Source organism: Papio anubis, chromosome 1, assembly GCF_008728515.1.
Source record: "Papio anubis isolate 15944 chromosome 1, Panubis1.0, whole genome shotgun sequence".
NCBI lineage: Eukaryota > Metazoa > Chordata > Mammalia > Primates > Cercopithecidae > Papio > Papio anubis.
In genome coordinates, this window is record NC_044976.1 from 183,571,469 (window position 1) to 183,598,052 (window position 26,584).

At 35.8% G+C, this 26,584-nt stretch overlaps 1 protein-coding gene across 10 annotated transcripts in view; it reads right to left on the minus strand.

Moving 5' to 3' along the window:
* RASAL2 (RAS protein activator like 2) overlaps nucleotides 1-26,584 on the minus strand; it is a 373,040-nt gene that overhangs the window by 87,543 nt on the left and 258,913 nt on the right. For 7 of the 10 annotated variants that reach the window (XM_003893469.5, XM_009192642.4, XM_003893470.5 and 4 more), the window contains one exon: nucleotides 4,410-4,516. In XM_003893469.5, coding sequence (XP_003893518.2) covers nucleotides 4,410-4,516 — 107 coding nt within the window. Of the gene's footprint in view, nucleotides 1-4,409; nucleotides 4,517-5,301; nucleotides 8,777-22,396; nucleotides 25,268-26,584 lie in introns of those variants that run through there. The other 3 variants (XM_009192650.4, XM_021930229.2, XM_009192670.4) reach the window with 3 other exon arrangements.

Here is a 26,584-nt window from a genome sequence, read left to right on the forward strand (position 1 = left end):
AGCCAAATAAATTTCCTCTTCTTCCCTCATTTTGAATGTTACTATACATGAATACCCTGCTGTACCAGTTGCCTATTTTAAGTTTTTAAAAGTATAAATTTTTGTGAATGAGGAAGACTTACAAAGGTTTTTCGGGGTTCCCTGCTTTGAGCTCACTGTTATAGTTATTCTTCTTTCTGCCTTACTTGGCATCAACCAGCAGGATATGAGTGATCTTTACCCTCTGGCTTCTCCTTGATCTCCTTAAGGCTAAATATTATTCTAGAAAAATCAGTAGTATCAGCTGAAAGGCCAGGGGTGAGTGCTGGGCTGGCCTTCTATTGAATGATAGCCCCTTACCTATCACCCTGAGTTGGAATAGTGACAGCAAGAGGAAAAAAGACTCACTTAGGAGAAGAGTCAAGTAATTTACCCATATTTCACAGTATTCATGCCACTTTGTTTAGCTTTAGAGCCAAAGACAAATATTCCAGTAAACACATCTTTAATGCTTCAGCAGCAAGTATAATTTAGTTAAGTTTGATGAACAAACTCAATCACAGTCTTGCCCCCACCTACCTTTCCGGTCTTCTCACCTGCCATTTTTGCTCACATACTTTTCAACTCCTGTCTCACTGAGTTCTTTATATAATCCCTGGAAGCACCAGTCATCCCATGACTGTGTGTCTATCAAAAAAGCCATTCCCGCAGCCTGGAGTACTTTCTTTCCCTGTCAATTAGTTTTTTTTCAGCCTTTGAAACTCTGCTCAAATGCTGCTCCTTGTCAAAGCCTTAACTTACACATTGGGCTGCTAATAACTTGTGTTACCATGCTCACCTACCTCTTTATGAATCTGGTCATTTTTCTATCTCGTGCTACTAGGCTATATATAGGGTCTCAGAATGGAAAACTTTGTTGTACCAAGCACAGTATGCCAAGAAGGTATCAATTGATGAATCGTCAATACTTTGCCCAAAGTAAGCATTCAATAAGTGTGTCATTGTAAATAATTTCATTTAGGACTTGTTAAAATCTATTTTATCTGCTCTCAGTAAGTCTGAAAATGGAGCTTGGAAGAAGAAGGTCCTTTTTGAGGGTCCACTACTATAATTTTGGGGTCCAATTGATGAGTGGTAAACCTACTGCTCACCGTAGTAATGACATCTGAATCCTGGAACCACTGGTACTTGTGGTAAAATACTGGTTCTGTCTCTTCATCAAGTTAACATAGAAACCATCTGAGGTATTGTATAAACAACGCTAAGTTAAATATCTCAAAGTCTGACTCCTTTTTGTACTGCTTTCCCAAATTCGGAGAGTACACTGTGATATTAATTATAAATGTATTGTGTGTTGACCTGAAAATTAGACATTCTTCTAATTAGTAATATATATTTAAGTGATGTAAATCACACTACTATTGGTATTACATGAAAATTAAAAAAAAATACAATGTATTTCTACAGATATCCAAGTACTGCAGTGCCTCATTTAGCCAGCATATTTTGATTTCTCTTTAAAAAACATATAAATTATTTATCTAGCATGATCAAGGAATGAGGTACTTCACAAACCACTCTTCTGGATAACAAGTTTTATAAACATCACATATCTTCAACATTTTAAATATTCTCAATGGACATATGTCATATAACACAGTTCCACTTTTTTAAAAAATAGCAAAATAAATATAATCTCACTTTTTCTTGATGACTCAGGATCATTATTATCAATGTTAATTTCTGCACTATAGACCACCCTGGAACACAGTAATATCCTTAAGGTCTAATTTAAATGTAAGGCTGTTTGCCTTTATCCTAAGTGAATTCGGATTGTTTTTATCATTCTCTGCTTTTCATTTTCTCTGCCTCGTCCTTTTACTTACTGACATTTCTTTGTTGTTGTTGTAATCAGTGTGTTCTAATGGTTATTTTTCAGAAAACTCTTTACGTGAGGTCCTGTGAATGGTTACATTCTCCTAGAGAGTTAAGTGCATGGGTGCATGGGCTTTGTGACTGTCATTTGCTAGTCAGAGGCCCTTGTCTTCCCTCATTATTTCTAAATCTACAACATGGCTGAGATTGCCAGAAGAGTAAGTGGTTTGTAAGTAATGTTAGCTTTCATATGTGTTTATCATTATGTTTATAATTTTCACTCAAGAATTATTAGTCATATTATTAAGATACATCTTAAATTAGTCATCAACTTAAATAAAAATTATGGTTCTTAATTAATTCAGATTTTCAAAGCCTGGCCATGAACTTTAGACTCAATATAGGATATGCTTTGATGTTACCATATTGCAGAGGGATATTCATCCTGTTACCAACTTTTTCAAAAAAATTTAAGAGTCACCATTCCATTCTAGCATGATGGTGTGAAAACTTCAAATTCTAACTCAATCCTTTTCACCAAACTTTGCATACTGACAGTCAGTTTTACTCTATTCTTTCTGCATCATCAAAAAACAAGAGGAGGAGGTGAAAAATAAATGTTTTTCTTCATTCATGAGAAAAATAAAATAAAAAATAGGTAGCTATGTTTATGGAACAAAAAATTTAGTAAAAGACACCAAATCTGATATTTTAAAATTCCTGTCATAATTTGCTTAGAATATGAATCCAATACTTGCTTGTAATCTTTGAAAATGAGAACATTTGTAAAAATTTGAAAGGTGTCACAGTAACTGCTATTCATAAACTCTTCAAGGTCCTGAGATACAACAAGGGAAAATCTTGCTCCTCAGGGTTAACACAAAATAAAACACTCATTTTGGTTATCTTATGAATGAATGCCAATTTATATATGTCAAAAAATTAGTTCCACTTAAAAGGTCATCCCAACTTTTAAAAAAGTATTAGAATAAAGACAGGCTATACCATATTAATTTGGCTGAATTAAGAGAAATCTTTTTTATTCCAAATAGAAAAGTCTATTTCTACCTTATACTGATTTTCATTGTGCCTAGAATAATGACTAATCTCATGAAGCAATTCTTTTCAAGTATAAAAATAATTAATTTTAATAAAAAGATATGATTAGGAAATAAATATATTTCTTATCCAAGAAAATAGGTGATTTAAAATATTGGTTACTCACAGTTATATCAAAAAAGTCCAAAATAGGTCTGTAACTGATAGTCAGCTGACCTGATCACATATGACCCTTCCATCTTAGTACTTTTTTTTCTTTAAAGAGATGGGGTCTTGTTTTGTGGCCCAGGCTTGAGTGCAGTGGCACAATTATGGCTCACTGCAGTCTTGACCTCTTAGGCACAAGCAATCCTCCTACCTTGGCCTCCCCTGGGACCACAAGCACACACTACTATGCCCAGCTAATTTTTTTTTTTTTTTCATTTTTTATAGAGGCAGGGTCTCACTATGTTGCCTAGGCTGGTCTTGAACTCCTGGCCTCAAGCAATCCTCCCACCTCAGTCTCCCAAGATGCTAGGATTACAGTGTGAACCACTGAGCCCAGCCTCTTTTGTATTTAATGCTGATTCTCAATACTGCCTGGTCAATTTAAGCAGTTACTTTCTTTCAACGTATTTCTTAAGCACTTCCATGGTCATCTAAAAGATAGCTTAAGCAAGGCACAGACCAAGTCTTACGATTAGAATTCACAATTGTCTAACTCTCTGTGAATTTAGTCTGCAACTTTATGAGTCTCAGCACTCTCTGCTTATGCTCCAGCTTTGAAAAATAAAAAAAATTACATCCCATTCCTAAAAAAACCTCCCACCAGCTTATTTACAGCATTGTGATAGGTTTTTGCTAGCAACTTGATAAAAAAATGTCTGCAAGGATTTGAACTCTACAGTTGAAAGGAATATGAACTTATTCATATTTTGTGAATATTTTTACATATTTTGTGAGTACCCTGTGAGTAAAAATAATATTCCCTAAAACCTCATAAATCTTATACTGAAAGTAGTGGACAGCCGGGCATGGTGGCTGAAGCCTGGAATCCCAACACTTTGGGAGGCCGAGGCGGGTGGATCACTTGAGGTTAGGAGTTTGAGACCAGCCTAGCCAACGTGGTAAAACCCTGCCTCTACTAAAAGCACAAAAATTAACTGGGCATGATGGCATGTTCCTGTAATCCCAGCTACTCTGGAGGCTGAGGCAGGAGAATTGTTTGAACTTGGCAGGTGGAGGCTGCAGTGAGTGTTATTGTGCCATAGCACTCCATCCTGGGTGACAGATTGAGACTCAGTCTCAAAAAAAAAAAAAAAAAGAAAGAAAGAAAAAAAGAAAGTAGTTGATATTAACCACAGTTGATTTATACAAGTTGATGAGTCTGTCCTTTAATCACAGAATTATAAAGAAATTCTTGAAGAGAAAAATGTTTGGATTCCTTAGTAGTTGTCTCTAACTCTAAGAAGAAAGGAGAAAAGTAAAATATTCTTATAAAGAAGATAAACACTTACTGGTACTTTGAAGGGTGAGGTATTTGCAGTGTCCATGGAGTTGGGTTTCTCTGATGTACTGGTCCCTGAGATACTGCGTCTACGAGGGGACCTTTCTGCTGGTACCTCTGGAAGAGAGGAGGAAGGCTGAAACATCATTAAGAACCCCAAATTTAGGATATTCCACTAAACTGTAAAGTTATTGGTTTTTCACAACAAACCAGCATGCTTTAAAGGTACATTACATTCTATCTCACATAATTTGTCTATCTTTGAGGTGCTTAAACTATCAAGACACTAGAGAGACTTGGTCACAGTTAAGAATCTGCTTTAGTGTGACAGACTATATTTTCATCTGAGCACATATAAAAATAATTTCCTCTGAGCTATGTTTAATATCTTTAAGTTCACTTAGTAGTTGCATCTCACAGTATATAAATCTACTTCTCTATGTGTTAGCAATGTAGGAGTTAATAGAATAAAATGGAAATTCTAATATTCTTGTGAACAAAATATAGTCTAATGTTGCATATGATTTGATGGTGTTTGCACAAAGGTCAAAGTTAGTTCTGTTGATTCACCAGACTGCAACAAAAGGGCCATGAGAAGACTGAAAGCTGCTGCCAAGATAAAATGACATATATGCCTATGCAGATATAAAAATAGATCAGCTTCTCCTTGTTCTGGCAATATGACCTTACTAAGATCTTACTCTGGAATCCTAAATCTGTTCAAACTGACCTAACAAGCTGAGGAATTTTGCAGATAATGTGATCTTCTCCCATTTAATTACTATATACTGTATTAAGGCTACATATTTAAGATTTTTTCATAGAGTGATATATATATATACATGTGTATATATATATACATACACACGCACACACAGATGATAGATATATAGGTATTATACCTTTATCACAACTGCTTCCCATCGCCACTTCAACTGACAGACATAAAGGAATCCAGCTTCTCAGATAACATTAGATAATCTCAACATGGACAAGGAAAAAAAAAGCCACATCCTAAAAAAAGTATTCTGTGTTATCTTCCAGATCTTAGAAAATAAGGAGTAAATTGTAACTCCGGAGACTGACATTTTGATTCCTGCTGTTCTCCCTTTAAAAGATAGATGCAGTTTAAACTTCCATTTCTGGCCTCCTGGCCCCTGGGATCCGTGCTACTTTCACTTAAGAGAGAGCGTTTTTTCTCTCGCTCCCTCTCTGTGTCTTGCTCTTCCCCCTCCCTCTCCACAGCTTGCAGAGAGAGCAAGCAAGAAAGAAACACACAGGACTGCAGCTATTCAATCAATCGTTCTGACTGCACATCCTCATTAGTTACTTTCGGGCTATTAACAGACGCCCAACCACTGCCTTCCCTCAGTTACTGAAAATTTCACTGTATTACACTAATCTGCAGCAAGCAAAAACATTTACTGAAATGTATATTCAGCTAGTGCCAAAAGGACACCATTTTACACAGACCCAGTAATGCACACAAATCAATTCCTCCTATGAAAATTTACTATCTTTGCATGCTGGACACTGATTTTCTTTTCCATGACTAAACATACCTTCTCTGTGACATCTTGACTGGTAAGGCATAAGCCAAATTGGAACATTCCTAAAGATTCAGAGGCTGACAACATAGCATCTTATATGCTTGCAGTACAAGAGAGTTCCATACTACTACTGTATTTTAAAGTTAAGACCAGTAACTCTAAGTCCCTTAACTTCTCTCTAACCATCGCTAGTTAAATGAGCCTTAATGTACAAAGCCGTTTTCAGAATTAGGCACACATGACTTCTAATGCACATCTCTGAAAAATGGCAGCATAATTAGCTCAGATTCATGGGAATGGCACGAAGCACTGAATTTAAGTAAATCAGCTTGTTGGAGCACATTGAACAGAAAGACTTCCAGACTTCAGGAATATGACTTTACAGAGTAATTACCTAAGTTAGATGACTCTACGTGGCTAGGGGCAAGGCAGGCAGGGAATGGGGCTGGTGAAGGTAGAAAAAATATCTCACCTTTCCTCTAATAATTACCTATAAAGGTAACCTCATATCAAATTAGAAGATACTGGAGATTTAATATTACAATATAGTATGTTTTAATTTCTGAATAATTGACAGAGAAACCAAACTGGAAGAAAAATAAGTTTCATTAGCTGGGATAAAATGATCTAGTAAACCATTTCCTTAATTTGCAATGTTCTGGCTAAGGAAAAAAACTGAAATTAATTTCCTCACTTTCTTCCAAACATCCAATTTTAGCTTTCGGGCATACAAACTCATTAAATGAATATGTTTCAAAGCTTTTAATTATTTGAAATTATATTGACTAAAATTAGTGGCCACATTTCAAACTCCAATAAATATGGTATTGTTATACTTCTGTTTTTTTCTCTTTTTAAATTCTCTTTCTGTATCATGGGAAAAAAATACAATGCTGATGTAGCTTATAGGATGCATTATTGGGTCCAGAAAGAAGATATTAAATCATTCCTGAAGTTTGAACAATTTCCACTAAAGAGGGGAAAGAAAAGAAATAAGGTAAGCTAAATTACCTAACGAAAAGAAGTTTACAGCCGCTTTCTCAACCCCCACAAGAATACCACTCATCTGCTCGTGTAGAATAGGCCATTGGAGAATCCCAATTCTTTAGTTCTCAGAAGATTCATAACTACTTCAAAGCATACAGAAAAATAAATACCCCAAGTACCAATGTCCACTTAGAAGCAAGGTAGCAGCATTAGCAAGAGCGGAGGGAGCAACCTGCTGGATTAGTCACAGGATGGACTGCATATTAAACTTGTGCCTTTAACTTTAAATCTGTAAGCAGAAAGGAAAGTTGCTACTATGCTCTAAGAGCTGCATTTCTGCTCAGTTTGAAGGAAAATCTATACTAGTTCCAGTAGACCAAAATTAGACAGCTGTATCCTCTACCCCCACTCATGCTACATACTATTGCATTATTTTCACCTGCTGTAAAATTAATATTCTTTTCATAGTGACAATATTTAATTACAGTCATTTTAAAATATGCTCATTCTCTAAGACTGATGAGACAAGAGAGATACAATATTGTTTCAGATAAAGGCCTGAAACTGCCTCACTTTCTCATCTCTAAAAATAATATTTTTCATCTTCAGATTGAAAGGCAAAAAGAGTTATAAAAAGCCTGGTTAAGTTTTAAATTTATCTCTTCATTTCCTTTGCCATTGGATATGACCTCAGATGATGTGACGACTTATATTGATGAGAGATAACCTCCAATAGAGCCGCATATAGAATGATGTATTGAACAAAGAGAACATCTGGATGTTTTTCTTAGCAGCTCTACCAATGATATGTACGATTCTGTGTAAGCCATTTCACCTTTTCTGTCCTGGTCTTCACCATTTAATAAACTGGGTTATCCAGACCAAACAGAGATAAAGACAAGATTAATGAGTTTATACGCTTTGATGCAAAGTTAGCTTTCTGGGAGGAAGAACCTTTTAAAATCCAAAATAGAGTAGTATCATTTCCTCAACATTCACATTTTCCTCTATGTCAATGCGCTTTCTTTGGAAAGTGTGGCAAAGAAATTGAAAACTGGATAATTATAGGGGCAAATGTACTTTTGGTAGAGGATATTCCTGTTCAACAAACAGGAGTCAATTTCTGCCTTAGAACCTAATAGTGTATACACTGCCTTTGGTTCACTTACTAGGGAATAAATGCCAAAAATTCCTATCATGTATTTCGGAGGATGCTAAGGAGTAAGTTAGAAGGTGACAAGTGTTTTGGGGGAAATAAAAAGTAGTCAGGGAGATGAAGAAGTAGAGTAATTTTAAATAGGTAGTTGCATTGCAAAAGTGAGGTATGAGTCAATACTTCAGGAGGTAAGAAGTCAGCCTTGCAGGTTTAACACGGAAGAAGACTACAGGTAGAGGGAGGCTAGCACAAAGCTTCTAAAGTAAAGTGCAGCAAAGAGGCCAGTGGGATTGATGCCAGTGAGTGGGAACAAATAGTAGGAGATAAAGTCTGAGAGGAACTGGGGCAGACGTGTTCAGATAATACTGGCCAATATAAGGACAGTGACAGAAGAAAATGTATATGCTAAGGAAATGACATTATAATACTATTACATTTTAGATTTAAAGAACCCCTTTCTTCCAAAAAGCTAATTTTGCACCAAAACACATAAACTCATTAATCTTCTTTTGTAAGGTCTTTTTTTAACTCTAAAAGAAAAACCACTTGCTCAGACATGTGTTGCCAAAAGGTACTAATCATATTGAAAGTCCATAGATATACACTTACTGGTATTTCTTAACTCTTTTATTTGTCTTTCTTTTTTTTGAGACAGTCGCCCAGGCTGGAGTGCAGTGGTATGATATGGGCTCACTACAACCTCCACCTCTGGGATTCAAGTGATACTCCCACCTCAGCCTCCTGAGTAGCTGGGACTATAAGTGTGTGCCACCATGCCCGTTTCTAGAGAGGTTGTTTCATCATCTTACCCAGGCTAGTCTCTAACTCCTGGGCTCAAATGATCCACCCGCCTTGGCCTCCCAAAGTGTGAGAGTTACAGGCTTGAGACCACTGCACCAGGCCAATTTTCTCTTCAGGATTTTTAATAATGAATGTGATTCAGAATAAATCTGGAATATTATTATGTTTGGAAAGAGAGTAAAGTGAAATGTTTATCACATTAACTGAGGGTTAGGTTCCAAAAGCCTCTGGAAATATCTTAAATGAGAAAGGTATCTGCTATACAACGTCATTACTGTATGGTCAAATATCTATAGGCATCCATTACATTAATTACATTTACTTTTTGTTCAATCTTGTTTAACCGAAGTTCATATGCCACACAATATTTGCATATACTTAACTAATATAAATAACATAAATTTCTTATAATGTCTACCATTTTTAGAATTAGTTACCATAGTGTAAAAAACAGGTAAAGATAATAATTTATTTTTTTTCTTTTAAAAGAAAGTGTTATACTATAAAAGCTATTTAAGCACCTCTTTGTGAATAATTTGTCTAGGGAAAATATTTTTATTATAATTTTAGCTCGTATTGAGTTTGTGTGTGTGTGTGTGTGTGTGTGTGTGTGTTTAGACATGGACTCAGTCGCCCAAGCTGGAGTGGAATGGCGCAATCTCAGCTCATTGCAGCCTGTACCTCCCATGCTCAAACGATCCTCCCACTTCAGCCTCCTGACTAGCTGGGACCACAAGTGGGCACCACCACACCCAGCTAATTTTAGCTCATGTTGAGAATTTATGTGCTAAGTACTGCGTCTAGTATTTACCTTACTTAATCTTTACTTAGCCCCTGAGATAGTAACAATTATTACTCTCTATGAGGATGGAGGCAAAATTTAAAGGGGAATAAAGTAAGTTCAGATAATTCAGCAAGAAAGGTAAATAAAATGTAGAAATACATTTATAGCTTTAATTTGGTGAACAATTACGTAAGAAACTAAAATATCATAGTAAAATTCTCAAGTTATAATAGAACAGAAAAATATTACATGTCACAGATGCAGTTTCTTTGGCATATATAGGATGTCTAAGCACTTCACATTAATGGCAACCCAAAACAATTCCTAGTAATTTTTTGCACAGAATTATAAAACATGAATAAATGTGAATACTTTTTCAATTATAATTATTCACATGCCTCTTTTAACATTTTTGATATCTGTAGGTAGTAAACAAATTTCTAATGTTTTTCTCATAAAGCAAATTCTTCAGTTTACTTCAAAAGCCTTTTTAAAAATCAACATTTCAACAAAACATGATAAAACATTGAATACAAACCAAACTGTGTTTATGTACCCATTCAAGTCACTGAAATTTTGGCATATATAGTGTTGCTGTGAATGAGGCCCCTTCACTATAATCTATTTTCCTTTGCATTGTGTAAATAATGACAACATTAAATAGGATGTGGTAAGTCGGTGGCTCAAGTTATTAATGAATGAGATAAGCAAATAACTTCTCTCTCCATGCTGTGAATTCTGAATTACGAACATTCTTCTTCCATAGGATGCACAGAAGACATTTAAGAAACAGAATAGGAAGGATGAAATAGGAGGAGGAAACGGGTTTGTAGCTCTTCAGTAAAGAGGGACTTTAATAACAAACGGCAAATTGTGAAACAAAAAAGGCTTTCATGAAAATGAGGTTTCATATTTTTTTGCTGGAGGACTCCTAAAGCTAATGGGAACTTAAAAGACAGAGTTAGAAAAATATTATAAAGAAAAAGTGACAAGAGCAAAGAGAAGAAAATCACATACTGCATTTATATGGCTGCTAACATGATAGCACCTGGGTGTTTTTATAAACTTCATCCACCATTTTCAGTAGGATACCTTCTGCTGTATCCCACTTTCACTGCCTTAAAGCCTATGCACTGTCAGCCACAAGCATTCAGCTGCTCTGAAATACAAATCCCCAGAGCCACTTTAATTCACCCAATTTGTATCACTCAGACTGCAGTACTTCACTCAAACAAGTAGTCCTTTCAAGTTTGCATGCCCCACACTTCAATATGCACAAATTGGTGCTAAGTACATAAATGTGGTAAATTCTTTTTTTTTTTTTTTTTTTGTGGAGACGGAGTCTTGCTCTGTGCCCCAGGCTGGAGTGCAGGGGCGCGATCTCGGCTCACTGCAAGCTCCGCCCCCCCGGGTTCACGCCATTCTCCTGCCTCAGCCTCCCAAGTAGCTGGGACTACAGGCGCCCACCACCTCGCCCGGCTAATTTTCTTGTATTTTTAGTAGAGACGGGGTTTCACCGTGTTAGCCAGGATGGTCTCGATCTCCTGACCTCGTGATCCGCCCGTCTCGGCCTCCCAAAGTGCTGGGATTACAGGCTTGAGCCACCGCGCCCGGCCTAAATGTGGTAAATTCTTATAAAGTAAAGCCATCCAGTCTCCCCACCATTTCCTTGCTTCAGTAACTTTATTATTATTTTTAAAAAATATTTCTTCTTGTTAACATAATACAAAAACAATTTTTTTCCCGCTCAAGGAATCTGAACACCACCCACAAGTATTTCATTTCTTCAACTTAGGGCTTCACACGACAATATTGGATGAGATGGTAGAGAATACTTTCAGAGCAAACAACATTCTCAACTGAAAGGCCAAGAAAATAGCTCAGGGATGTTTATGTGTTATCTTAAGTTTCAGATAGAAAACATATATCTAGTTCTTAGTGATGACAACTGGGCATCTTAATGATGATGATAAAAACATAACAATGATAAGTACAACACCAAATTGTCATGTTTGGTGCAAAAAGTAATTGTGGCTTTTGCAACTTAAAAAATGCGAAACCACAATTACTTTTGTACCAACCTTATATTATGCCTTATTATTTACTACATGTTTTATATAAGTTATCTCTTTAATCCTCAAAACAATCCTTTGGAGGTGGAACTATCAACCTTATTTTACAGATAAAGAAACAAGATGTTCTATTACTCTGCCCATGTTTGCACAGCTGGTAAAAACGGTAGGGGCAGGATAAGAATCCATGCAGTTTGGCTTTAGAGACTGCTTTTAATTGTCATGCATTCTATCCTGTTCTCCATGTGTTTTGTACAATGGGCTGCAATGGAGAAAAAAATAAGATGAATAATCACGGAGACTCCAGTTTTCTTCATATTTTAAAGAGAATTAAGTCATACTCTTAAGGTGTTTTCTGCACAAAAAACCTATAAAGAAAAACTCAATCCTTGAATGCTGATGTTGATAAAAACATTGTAGCCAAGAAACACAGAGAGGTGAGGCAAAACAATAACAAGGGACAAAAGTTTACTAACTTAATGACAAAAGTTAATGGTGAAAAAATGTGAACAAAACAGGAAACAACTTAAAAAGAATATCTACTACTGATCCCTTGAATAAAAAAGTGACGAGTCCTCCAAAATAAAGCATGTCTTTCAATGAGACTAATCTTCAGTATACCTATGTGGGGAGATAAGTACTTAGATAAGCTGTATGAGATGAACAGAGATAAAAAGCATTAAGATTTTAGGTTTTGCAAAGAACAATTACTAAACAACAAAGCTTTGCTCAGCATAAAACGACTATTTTGAACATGTCAGTCCAATTATTTATAAGGTATTAATCTCACAACTTCAGTTTGGTGAGTTTTATTTTGTCATCAGCTGTGGAAGATAATCTAATCTATAGATAGGGTCTAACACCTTTAAACATTTTCTGTAACTGATTTAATAATATATACTCATTATTAATATGCTTCATATATAACTTTTCCTGTAACTGATTTAGTAATATATTCTCATTGTTAATATGCTTCATATATAATTGGGAGTATAATGATAGGTTTATTCATACCATCATTTTGGTATTTGGTGAACACTAAAAAAAAAAAGATTTAGTCTTGATTATGCCAGAGCCTCTGTTTGGGTTTTATTTCCCAAACAAATATTAAGAGAAGACATTAAAAAGTGAAAACATACAAATATGTAAACCTGTAATATAAAGATGAAAACTTAATAATTTACCGAGAAGTAAATATGTACATGACACAGTACAAAAACAAAATCGTTTACACTCAACATCACCCATTTGTGAAGGTAATAAAAAAGAAAGGAGCCTATGATGTTATTTGCCCCCCTTTAGCCAACAAGCACTGCTAAGTGTCTCTTTGAAATGGCTGTTGGCTTCGTTTATGTCTTATTTCCACTACCACCCACCATCCTAATCTAGGGCTTTTTATCTTCTCATGCAGATTATGGCAGGAAGCTCCTAACTGCTCTTACTGACTGACTCCAGTCTCTCCCTGCTTAAAGCTAGCCTACTCATCATTACCAGATTAATCTCCCTAAAACATTACTTTCTGGATGAAATTTCCTTCCTAGAGATCTTTAGATAGTCAGACATTAGAAAAAAATCACCTGGCCCTACTTTGCATATTTAGTCCTTTCTGCCAACAATTTTTAACAATTTGTCTCAGTCAGATGATCTCTAATCTCAAACTGGGATTCTCCCATGTCTACTTTTGCTAATGGTTTTCACTTACCTATCTGCCAACTCTTAGATGACCTTCAATATCAACTTCGATTCATCTACTTCCACAAAACCAGGCCTAATTACTCACATTTCTTTGATTTCCAATTAATACATTTATGTAAGTTTAAATTATTTGATTATATGTTTTCTAGTTTTGGGTACCAAACTAAACTATATTCCTGACTAATATTGATACTAGTGTTCCATAATGGAGGTCTTATGTGGTTGCAAGATTGGAATCATCTTGTGATCGTGTCTAAATTTTTAAACAAATTTTAACAGGTAGAATTCTCTCTGTTTTAAGTATTTCTCTCACAATGTTTTTATAAACCATTTGCACCCATTCTTGCTTGTCTGCAGGGAGTATTAAGATAGAATAAAAGATAATAAATAATGGTAAATACATTTTAACAACTAAAAAATAGTTAAGCGGCCCGGCGCGGTGGCTCACAGCTGTAATTCCAGCACTTCGGGAGGCCGAGGCGGGCGGATCACTAGGTCAGGCGATTGAGACCATCCTGGCTAACATGGTGAAACCCCGTCTCTGCTAAAAACATAAAAATTAGCCAGGCGTAATAGCGGGCACCTGCAGTCCCAGCTATTCGGAGGCTGAGGCAGGAGATTGGCATGAACCCGGGAGGCGGAGCTTGCAGGTAGTCGAGATCGCGCCACTGCACTCCAGCCTGGGCGACAGAGCAAGACTCCGTCTCAAAAAAAAAAAAAAAAAAAAAAAAGCATACTTTGTCCGGACACTTTCCCCTACCCCCACTCAACAGACACATATGCTTATAATCATGACTCTATTAGGTAAAGCTATATGGAACTGCCTTTTTTTGGTAGATTAAAATGGTAAAATACCAGCAATTTCATATGGTTCAATTTAATACACAATAAATTCATACATTCATTTTCTAGTTACCTCTAACTCACACATGGAATTAAATTCTACCATCTGGTTGAGTTTAAGACCACTCTCCTTTATGTATATTAAATTGATATTTTTTCTTCTAATTTTTTTCTTTTCATTTTGATCTTTCTATTAGTGGCAAGGCTATCACAGAAAAATTGAGATTATGATAAATAAGCCTCATGGGAAATTAGGTTTAAAAGTTTTGAGGATTTTCCTTCTATGCATCATTCTATTTTAAAAGGTCACAAATTGGCTGGGCATGGTGACTCATGCCTGTAATTCTAGCACTTTGGGAGGCTGAGGCAGGTGCATCACTTGAGTTCAGGAGTTTGAGACCAGCCTGGGCAACCTGGTGAGAAACCCCATCTTTACAAAAAATACAAAAAATAGCTCCGCGTGGCGGCGTGCGCCCGCACCTGTAGTCCCAGCTACTACGGGTAGGGGGCGCTGAGGCTGGGGGGCAGGGCGCTGAGGTGGAAGAGGCAGGGCTTAACTGACAGAATGAGACCCTGTCTCAAATCAAGTCACAAATTTCCAAATTTTATTGAGAAGCACACTTAAATATAATTACATTTAAGTCTTCATATTCATTTTCTTTAGATATCTGTTCAGCTTAATTTCCTTTAGTTTTTAAATTTTATATCCCTAAAAGGAAAATTTTTGCAAGAACATCTTCTGTTCTACACTTTTTCTGTTCTAAGGAAATCCCCTAAACAAAGGATGTAAGACTTAAAAACTCTAAGGGAACCATGTCCACCTGTGAGACTCAATATGGATTCAATAGCCATACTGAGGTACTTTTTGTTTTTAAATTTAGATATCAGAATGCTAATTTATTCACTTGCTATGAAAAACTGAATTATCACTGATTGGAAATATTAATGCAAGTGTGCTTTGACATTAATTACTTTTCTGAAGTCAAGCTGTATGAGAAATTAAAACATAAACAGTGGTAGTTTTAAACTACTGATTTCATTTCTCTTTCCCTTCCTTCCCTCACTTCCCTCCTCATTCTCCCCTCCTTCCCTCCCTCCCTCCCTTCCTCTCTCTCTCTCTCTCTCTCTCTCTCTCTCTCTCTCTCTCTCACCTCTCTCTCTCTCTCTTTCGAGACAGGGTCTTGCTCTGTCACTCCAGCTGGAGAGTAAAGTGGCAGGATCACAGCTCACTGCCTCAAACTTCTGGTCTCAAGTGATCCTCCCAACTCAGCCTCCCCAGTAGCTGGGACTACAGGTGTGCTCCACTATGTCTAGCCTCTATTTCTTTAACGGAGGTCGTAGGCCTAATTATTTTTTTTTATTGCTTCTACAATTTTAAGTTACATTTTTCTTAAAATGTCCACTTGTCTAAATTTCCAAATATATTATCAATAAGGTTTTTTTATTTTTATTTTTTCAATTCTCTATAATTATACCCTTTTTCATGTCAATATTGTTTATATATTTTCTTTTTAGCAAATCTTGTCTTTATTGAACAAGGAACAACTCTTGGCTTTATTGATTCTGTTTATTTCTATTTTCCATTTCATCATTATCAACTCTTATTTTCATTTTCTTTCCCTAAACTTTCTTTGGGTTTATTAGTTTTTTAACTTGTTGAGTTAAATGCTTAGCTCATTAATTTGTAGCCTTTGCCCTTTTCAATGTAAAAGACTATACATTTCATTTAAGAACTATTTTAGTAATATTCCACAAGTTTTGATATACACTATTTTCAGTATTGCTTAGTATTTTATAATTTCCATTATGTTTTCTTTTTGACTAACAAGTTATTTACAAGTAACTTTAAAACATTCCAAAAATAAAGGTTTTTAATGTAAATTTTTGTTACTAATTTCTAACTTAAACTGTTATTAGAGAATGCAATTTGTATAACTTTGAAATTTGTTGAGATTTGTTTTATGACCTGGTCTATTGCCAGTTTTTATAAAGATTCTGTATGTGCTTGAGAAGACTAATTGTTGGAGTCAGGTTTCTATATATGTCCATTAAACCAAGCTTACTGCGCTTTTGAATATTCTCTATATCCTTACTAATTTTTATAGATAAAGGATTGTAGAATTATCCATTTCTTTTTATATATCTGCCCATTTTTGCCATATAAAATTTGAGGTTTTGTTATTGGGTACATGTAAGATTGTTAGGTCTTCCTAGTGATTTTTATATTTTATCATTTTTAGGGACCTCCTTTATTCCAGTAACTTTTTTGATAGTCTTATTCTATTTCACTGGCTACACCAGCTTTCTTTTCCCAAGCCTTTACTTTTAACTTTCCTAGGTCCCTGTGTTTTAGATCTCTCTCTCATTCATAGCATTAAAAAAATGCAGTCTGACCATATTTATCTTTTAACATTTTCACATATAATTGATGATATAATTGGATTTTATTTTTACCATCTTACTGTATTTTCTATTTATTTTTTCCCATTTTTTTCCGATTTTCTTTTTTTTAAATCAGGTTAAAAAAATTCCATTTTCTTCTGTATTGCTTTTGAAAATATACACTCTATTTTTTATTCTTTTAGTAGTTGTCCTTAACATTTTAACACGTATACTTAAAGCCTAAAGTTAATCACGATTTCTATCCTTCTCTTGAATAATTCAACAATCTTAAAATACTTCAGTTCCAATTACCCACTTCCTATCTCTGACATATTAATGTTGTCCACTGTTTCAGTTTTACCTTATCAGGACTGTGATTATGAATTCTCAGGATGTTTTCCCCCTCCCACTTCACCTACCAGTCCAGGTTAAGATAAATAAGATTTGTCTATACTTGTCAATGAGATTTTTTTCTAACTTCCACTTTCACTGAAGGTGTAACTCATTCAGAGGCCCAGTCCTATGGGGAAGAATGACATAGGCCTTTCAGTTCTAATTCTTCACTTTGTTAGACCCTTGGCCCATCTCCTATATTATAGCCATTAAAACTTACTCTAAAATTCTAAAATTGGTAAATGCCCCCAGGAGAGTTTACTGTCTAGATTTTGAGGTTTTTTTTTTTTTTTTTTCCCTCTCCTTGGGGACTTCCTTTCCTTCCTGAGAGTTCAGCCATTTAGTTAAAAGTGTTTGTTACATTGATGTGACATTTCTAATTGTTTCTATATTATTTTTGAGGGTATCTAGTCTGGCATGTTACCAGAAATTAGAGTTTCAATTTTTGAATATGTTTCTCCCTTGATGTTAGGTGTAATTTTGGGAATCAGATAATAGTTGCCAATGCCAAATAATTAACTATAGTCAACAGAGTCATTTAGAAACTTAAAATGTTTAGGATTTGTCAAAATTACATTATTCTTTCATAGAACTATTCTATCACATAAATTACTTCACTTAATGAAGTAAAATGAAATCATTTAAATTCCATTTAGAAAAGGCAAAGTGGAAAAAAGTATACACTGAGTATTTTCCTTCTTATTCTAGAATTTGGAAAACGCAATCATTATCCACTGAATAATAATTTCAAATGTTATCAAAGTACCTGAAATGGTTATGAGAGTAGAGAATACTAGTAGAATAAGAGGGGAAAACAGCTGGCTCTGACAGAATAATTTCAATAATTTTGAAAAGGCCTGAGTCTCAAATCTTTGGGTATCTGGATAGCATTCATTCATTCAAAAAGTATCTGTTAAGTACCTATTCGGTGCTATTCTGGAAGATGCCAAAATATTAAGAGAAGATCCTTCTCATCTGGCAGTAGCAGGGAAGTATTTGATGGGCACACAAATAACAACATAAATGGGTACACAAATAGCTAACTCTGCAAAACTGGGTGTGATAAATGGCAGAAGATTAATACAGTAGCTGTTATCTCCCCATCTCCCTACATTCCATTGCTAAATCTCGGCATGCATATTTGGTTCCTGTATGAGTTTTTCCTTTCTCCCTTCAAAAAGTTAATCCTATGCCTTTAATTCTACTCTCACCTCCAAACCCATAAAATATTTTGTTTTCTTAGTCTTTATCCTTGTAGGTTCAAGATCTTGCTCTCTCCTCCACTTAAAAATATGTACGAGTCCCCTCAATTTAGTTTTTAAAAGGGTACATGCTTCTGTCAGTCACAGATTTCTTCAGGCAAAAGGCTTAACCTGTGGTTTCCACTCTCTCACCTCCTACTGTCATTCTCAGTATTATAAAATCTGACTTCTCCCTCTTCAACTTTACTCAAATAGCATTAACACTTTCACAGGTTATCAATAGTCTCTTACATTATCAAGCCCAGTGGTTTTTTTTCTGACTTCTCTTTGGCTTTTGTAGCCACTGACACTACTGACCACATTGTTAACCTTTTCTACCTTAGCACCTGTGATATCGCACCATCCTGGCTTTCCTCCCACATTTACGGTCATTTGCTCTGTGTCTCCTCTTTTTCTCCACCCACCCCCAAATGTTGATATTCTTCAAGTTTCAGCTGCTGCCCTCTCTTTTTTCTTGACAAGCTCTTGATAGTAGATGACCTACAGATGCTCAGAATATCAACTATCTTTCTTCTCTAGATGAACAGCTCCTACCTGTGACTTCATTTCTAATTACCAGACCTGTTTTTTCTGTCTAGATGTGGATTAGTCTTCTAAAACTCAAAATATCTCAACAGAACTCATCTTACTAAAAAATTGGCTCCCTTTCTCAACTTATTTCTGCTAATAGTACCACTATTCTTCCAAGTTCAAAAATTATCTTTGATTCATTTTGTTCCCCATTCCTCTGCACAAACATTCATTTGCACAAGGAGTATTCCAGGTGCTGAAAAGACAGAGGATTAAGCCCTCCTTGTGAGGGCATTCACAGTCTGGTTTTAATACACAAACCAACAATTATAATACACAGGAATAAAAAAGTAGAGGCACTTATTTCATACTTTTACTATTGCAATAGCTTTCAAACCGATTTAACTGCTTCTAGCCTCTTTCCCTTTAGTGTCACTTTCAGATATCTAAAAAAATATTTTGATCATATCTTCCTCTTGCTCAAGGATCTTTCATTCTTCTTTATGGCTTTCAGGATAAAACTGTCACTTATTAGCCTGTCTCATTAGTCCTACACAGTGAGTTTCCAAATACCCTTCAAATGTTATCTCTTATTCCTTCTTTACATGAATTCTGCATTCTTTTTGAGACAGTTTGCTCACTGGACATGAAATTATTTAATATTCTTCATGACACTGCTTTCATACAGAAAACCCCACCATTTCCATAAAAATCTTTTAGGATTCAGATTAAATCCTATCTCTGTAAGGTAATTTTCAATGTTTTTAAATGTCCTTTCTTCAAACTCCCAAAGCAATTTTTACCTGGATAAATAATTTCACAATTAGGAACTGCCTTATATTCGTTTTCTCCATTGTTGTCTGAATTAACATTTAATTTTTCTCATTTAACTTGTGCATAGTTCATGTTTTCTCCCCAGCCAAACTCTATGCCGCTCACAAGCAGCTTTTTCCTACACTTCTCTGTATCCAGCCACAGCATCTAGCAGTGTCTAGAATATTGTATTTGTTTACAAGAAAGTTTTGAAACAAGGGCAGAGTTTTAAAAAGCTGAATTTAGAAAGCTGAGTTTGAACACTGCTGACAGAAGAAACAAGGTACGAAAGGGCAATATTTGTTCCAAGATAGGAAGGAAATCAATTTGGTTGGAAGGGAGGCTTGGAGATTTTCTCCTCTAAAATGAATAGAGAGTCAGGTGTGAAAGGCCAAACTAAGTTTCACACTAAGGTGTTTTAAATTTATCTGACAGGTGATGAAGAAACCATGGAGGGTTTTTGAACAGCTTAATAACAGTGCACAGTTGCATGAAGTTTCATCAAACTAGCAGTGAGCTACGTTATTGGGAAGGCCTGAATATCAGTTAGGTGGTTACTATACAGAAGTAAGTAGTAGATCCTAACCAGCACAAAGTACTTTTCTTGCATCGCTGGTTCTGGAGGGAAATCTGCCTTAACATTCCTTAGGCAAAGAAAGCATAATTTGAAAGGTACCAAAAGACACAGTGTCTCTTGTTTCTACTCATCCTAGATTCACCATAAAGTTGATTTAGTTTTCTTGTTTTTCTCTTGGCATCTTCATTGGGAAAAGCATATTGTCATTAATGGTAATTACATTAGCAAATGACTCAACACAAGGGTTTTACTTAATCCTCGAACTACCACAAGGTACATCTCAGATAGTTTTGATCCTCATTCCTGCGGAGGAGCTCAGTAAAATTCCTGTTTATCCACAGATGGAGGTGTTTGCTGCCTATGGTCAGGAGAGAGCTTCAATCCTAAAAATAAGATTTGCTGACTTTCACAGCTTAGCACTGCCACAGCAGAACATGGGATACATTGCTATCTATTCACTCAGCAACTAAACTTATTATGGTCCTTGAGCAGAATCAGGACTCTCACTTACTTATGTTTTTATCTATAATCTGAAGGTTCCATTAGGTGGATAATTGGGAATTGACTATCCAGAAGTCAACATCATAATTTATGGACATTTGCATTTTTTTCTTCTAAGCAAGTTCTAACATTCTTCGTCTTTATTACCTCCATTTATCCATCTGTGGATAAATAGGAATTTACTAACTCCCCTAATCAGAGGACAGGAACAAGGATGGGTGGGGGCACTACTCATCTTTATTAACCAAATTAATTTCAGGTATAGTGGGATAATGCCCTCCCCACAAAAAAAAGGATAGAAATAAATTAATCTTTAGGCTAGATAATTAGAATTCATAAAGGTATGCCAGAGCACAGAAAATATGTTTAATGATAACTCTGCCTTCCTTTCCCATGATGTAGTAGAGTCTAAGTGGTTGGTTTTACTTAGGGGTATCTGTATTTGTTTCTTCACTGATGTTTCTCTATGTGTATGTATGCGTGTGTCAGGGGAGAGGAATGGGAAGCAAGCAGAATGAGATAGACTTCAGAGAAATGAAGGCTTAAGAGGTACACATATTTCTTAAAGTCATCCAAATGCCCAAGATAAATAAGGCCATGGTAGACAAATTAAGAGTCGGATTAATATCTAAATATATGTACCTAGGAAGACTTAATTAGGATGAACCTTTACATTTAAACTGCAAAAAAAAAAAAAAAAAAAAAAAAAAAAAAAAAAAAAAAAAAAAAAAAGAAGCAGAATGCTAAGATTGACAAAGGAATTGAAAAAGAAACTTATGCTAACTACAAGAAAGATTTTCAAATAATAGTAGAGATATCTTTTGGACTGGCAGAAGACTATCCATAGGTCATACAGAATATTCATGAGGAATAAATTAGAAAATTAGAAGATCAACTGAATTTTGTCCATTTATAATAAAGGCATACTTATATCTAGGAAAATATAAGATAAAATTTATAAGAAAGATAAATTTGAAGGCTATAATTAATCTAACGAAAGTATTCACAAATAGGCTTTTAAATGAGTATCAAGCTCTTCTATCACATTTAAGATATGACTGGATTTACAACCTAACTTTCCTAATAATTTGTTTATTATATCAATAACCCCAAGACAAACAATTGCTTTACTTAGAAATTTATTAGAAAGCATTCATAAACGCAAAGTTAAAGTAATGGGAGGTCCATGTGTCCTATTTTATATAGTCAGTGGAAATCATATATAAACATTACAAATATTTCACACCTTGCATAAAAGCTACTTCTCGATTTGTACATTGGCTTTTCATGCACACAAAGCCTATTCCCACTCTCACATAGCACGCCTCACCATCACTGTATTGAGAGTAAAGTAAAACAATAATATTATTTTGGTTGGCAGAAGTTGTCTAAATACCACGAACAGCTGGCCAGATGACATGGTAAGCCTTGAATGGAGCTAGCACTCTTTGTTAAGGCAAAGCAATCTCTCTCTTCTCATAGCGAGTGTTGGTGGCACTATTTCTATAGACAAGCAAAATTTGAAAAGCAAACGACTTAAACATATTCCCTTAATTCCTCTTCTCCTTTTAAAAATGCAAAAGTGAATTTAGAGAATTTGGGGTCCTATTCCCAAAAGTAAGAAAAGTTCAGACAATAAAGGGTTAAAAGAACAAGCAAGCCCTACCGTACCCAGAAATGACAGAAGGCTCTTCTCTTCTTCGGTGCTACTATCCAACCACTCCGCCACATCACCGGGGGAAAGGAGACTCATTCTCCAGCCAGAAAACTTTTCCATACAGAGCACAATTACTGAATGATGAAGTGAGAAAAAAAGGATACAGAGACTAAATTCTTGGGGGTCCAACACTTAAATTGCTGGCTAGGCAATAATGATGAAAGAGAAAATGTGATCCTCCACTCTGAATTCTGTCTCTGTGACATCAATCTAATACAACGGGGGTGGGGAGGGGGAAAGAAATAGGGTTAAAAGAGGGTGGTATAAGAGAAGAGAAGGGAGATTTGTCCTTCTGTCTCTTGGTGTTATGCTTCAGTCTGAAAGAAAAAGCCAGGATAACACTGAATAATGAAGTGTGTTTAATGACAGGAAAAAGCATACGAAAATAAAGAATAAAGACACTCAAAGAAAAAGAAACAGGTTCCTACACTGGAAGCAGCTTAGATAACCAGACAGCACAATAGCTAATCAGTTAAGTAAAGCATATCAAACAAAAACAAAGACAAAAGAACAAATTCAGCATTTTGTTTTGTTTTGAGGAGAAAGGTTTTCAAATTTCCTTCCAGTTCTCCGCAAGAACTGAAGCCCCCTTCCCCTTCCTGCTTTAGCTATTTCAACAGCCCCCTTTACGAAGATTTCCTGCAAGAAAAGGCAGGTTGATAAATCTGTGAATAGGAAGCTCTCATCCCTCCTTTCTTCTCCTCCTCCCATTCCTCCCCCCACCTCGCATGGCGACTGCACTGATCGACAATAATGGAATCTGTAACTGACTGCCAACAGCAACATTAAGGATATTACAAGTCCACTTCATAAGAATTCGAGCTGGTGGTCGGAACTTGGGGGCAATTCTGGGCTTCTAGTCAATAGCTGTCTTTCTTTGCGAGGAAAGAAAGGAAGTGTGAGTGCGCGTGTGTGTGTGTGTGTGTGTGTGTGTGTGTGTGTGTGTGTGTGTGAAGGAAAGAAGGCTGAAATCTGAAAGAAGTAAGAGAAGTAAGCTTGTTGCTGAAGGTACAGAGATCAACACAGAGAATGACTGTTCTGCAACATCACTGTGAAGGAATCAGATTCAGATGAATTTTTTACATCATTTACATTACATATTTTCATGGTTTGACTTAAGATTATTTCACAGGTTTATATCTTATTACCAGGCAGAGAAAAATCAAGCAGAAGAGGTATGTTCACAGATCCATAAATCATTAATATCCTTGTTCTCTGGAGATTAATTAGGCTTGTTACTAAGAGAAAACAATATTGTTAATAAAAGAGCTTTTTTCCCCCTGTATTAGCAAAACATTAGCTCTTTTCCTAAGAATCCGATCTTTGCTTCTATTCTAGTAGTCTGCTTTCAGTGAGAGATTCTCATTAAGAGTTACTACCTCCTTAACATATCCTGAATCTATACCCTTTTCTCCATGTTTACTTCAGTCTTATTTATTTTTAATCTAGACTCTAGTTCATTCTGACTCTAAGTTACCTGAGGACATGGACCTGGACCTAGTTTTATATGAATCTTTGTAATCCTAGTGGCTAGAGCAGTGCTTGGCACTTAGATGGCGCTCATCAAATACTAACTGAAGTTTTAGATGGCAGCTCTAGAAGTTTTACCAGGTTCAACACTGGCAGGAGATGCCAGGCTGAATATTTTAGGACCTCATTTAAAAAGTAATCATTTTGACAACTACTTAAAAGTAGTTACAGTGACAGTACCACACGATTGAGAAAATAAAAACTGTCGAAAAAGGTATTATGAATTCATATGTTTAAATGAGTTTCTATTACTCAAAATAACTACAAAAAATTGAAAAGTAGTATAAAAATAGGTGTAAAAGACATTTTATTAAAATCCACAGGCTATGCATGCTTAATATCAAAGCATGGATTGCTAATTCCTTTGTAATAACTTCATGATATACCAGTATCTCTGGAGCTCTGGGATTGGAAATCAGTAGCCTAAAGGATTACATTCAAACTTCCTGGTGTGACGGGGCTTCTGCTTTTTTCTTGTCAGGGACCCCCAGACTCCTCTCGACTGAGTCATTCTGTATTATTTACCTCACGTGTTTCACGTGTTCCACTGAAAGTGGCAGGAAAAAAAGTCATGTGTGTTTTGTTCATTTGTCTAGAACAATTAGACAACGGTTTTGTTTTGTTCAACTGCCTAAAACATTCTCTGACACACATAGAAGCTCAAAGATTTTTGCTGAATGACTTTGGTACCTCTTGTGTGGTATCACTCTACCACACACATCTGACAATACTGAACTGTTCCCTTGAGACTCAGCTCAAACGTCACCTCTCCAGGTCTTCCCTGACATCTTAAAGTAGAATTAATGGCTCTCACGTCTGTACTTTCATTGTTACTACTATTATTTTATTAAAATTACTTGTTTACATGATGTTTTTCTCAACAATATCTCATACCTTTAGAAGACAAAATTTCTGTTCTACTAAGTTTTTAAAAAATTGTAATGCCTAGCATATAGTAGATTTACAACTGTTTACTAAATTATTATTGAAAGTGAGATTAAAATTCCATGTATTGCAGATATCTTAATACTGAAGAATCACACATATTCCTGATTTAAGGATTCATACCATTGGTCTTCACATTTAACAACCTAAATAACTTTGTTAAGAAAAAAATTAAATCTCTTATTTATTTTAACAAAGAAAACACTGTATAGTTAGAAAGGTCATCAAAATAATCCAGCCCTATGAATTTGCCTTCTGTATACTGACAGTTAGAAAATGAGGCACCTAGGCCAGGCGCTGTGGCTCACGCCTGTAATCCCAGCATTTTGGGAGGCTGAGGCAGGCAGATCACTTGAGGTCAGGAGTTCAAGGTGAGCCTGGCCAACATGGTGAAACCCTGTTTCTACTAAAACTACAAAAAAACTAGCCAGGCATGGTGGCGCACGCCTGTAATCCCAGCTACTTGGGAGACTGAGGCAGGAGAATTGCTTGAACCCAGCAGGCAGAGGTTGCAGTGAGCCGAGATCGTGCCACTGCACCCCAGCCTGGGTGACACAGCAAGACTCCATCTCAAAAAAAAGAAAATGAGGCACCCAAGAAAAAGTTCTAGATTGAAATTTTGTCATAATATAATATATAAGGCATTACACTGTTTTCCTCTTTTTATAATCAGAACATAGCATGAATTAGTCCTTCCTTAAAAATAAAACATTGAAACTTATCTGAAAATGTAAAACTCTATAGTGGGCTGTACATTTTGCTAAAATGTGAGTCAAGGGCATCAAAATACTGTAAATAGGGTTGTTAGAAATAATGCTTGAAGGTTAGGCATGGTGGTTCATGCCTATAATCCCAGCATTTTGGGAGGCTGAAGAACCCGGGAGTTTGATAACACCATGGGCAACATAGTGAGACCCCACTTCTACGAAAAATACAAAAATTAGCTGGATGTGGTGACACATGCCTGTAGTCTCACTTACTTGGGAGGCTGAGGCAGGAGGATCGCTTGGGCCCAGGAGTTTGAGGCTGCAGTGAGGTATGACTGTGCTACTGTGCTGCAGCCTAGGTGATGGAGTGAGACCCTGTTTCTAAGGGGGTTAAAAAAAAAAAAAGAAAAGAAAAAAAGAATGCTTGACTATAATTTTCTACATAAAAAACAAAATCCCATACATTTTGGCAGTTTATCATGGTGTCTTATGTGTAGTAAGTACTTACTATTTAACTTTATTCATTACTTACTTAAAAATACAGAAAGTGTCCGGAGAATGACTGGTGACTTACAGTTCCTATTTGAGGGCACATGCATTTCCTGTGTGTACACACATGTCTGTATATATGTATATACACATGTGCATGTGCTACTTACTGGGTTGTCATTTACTGTTTACTAGGCACTTCACTAAGTGCTTTATACACATTATCTCAGTTAAAATTCTTAAGCAACCATGTGAGATAAGTATTCTATTCATTTTCAGATGAGAAACCAAAAATCATAGAACTTAACTTGTCCAACAGAACACAGCCAGTCCAGGAAATGAAATGTAAACTTCTGAAGGTTTGGTCATGATTCTCTACTGTATTCCACATTCCATATTCCACAAAGACCAATTTAGGCAGGGGTCAACAAATGCACTTTTTCTGTGGAGGGCCAGATAGTAAATATTTTA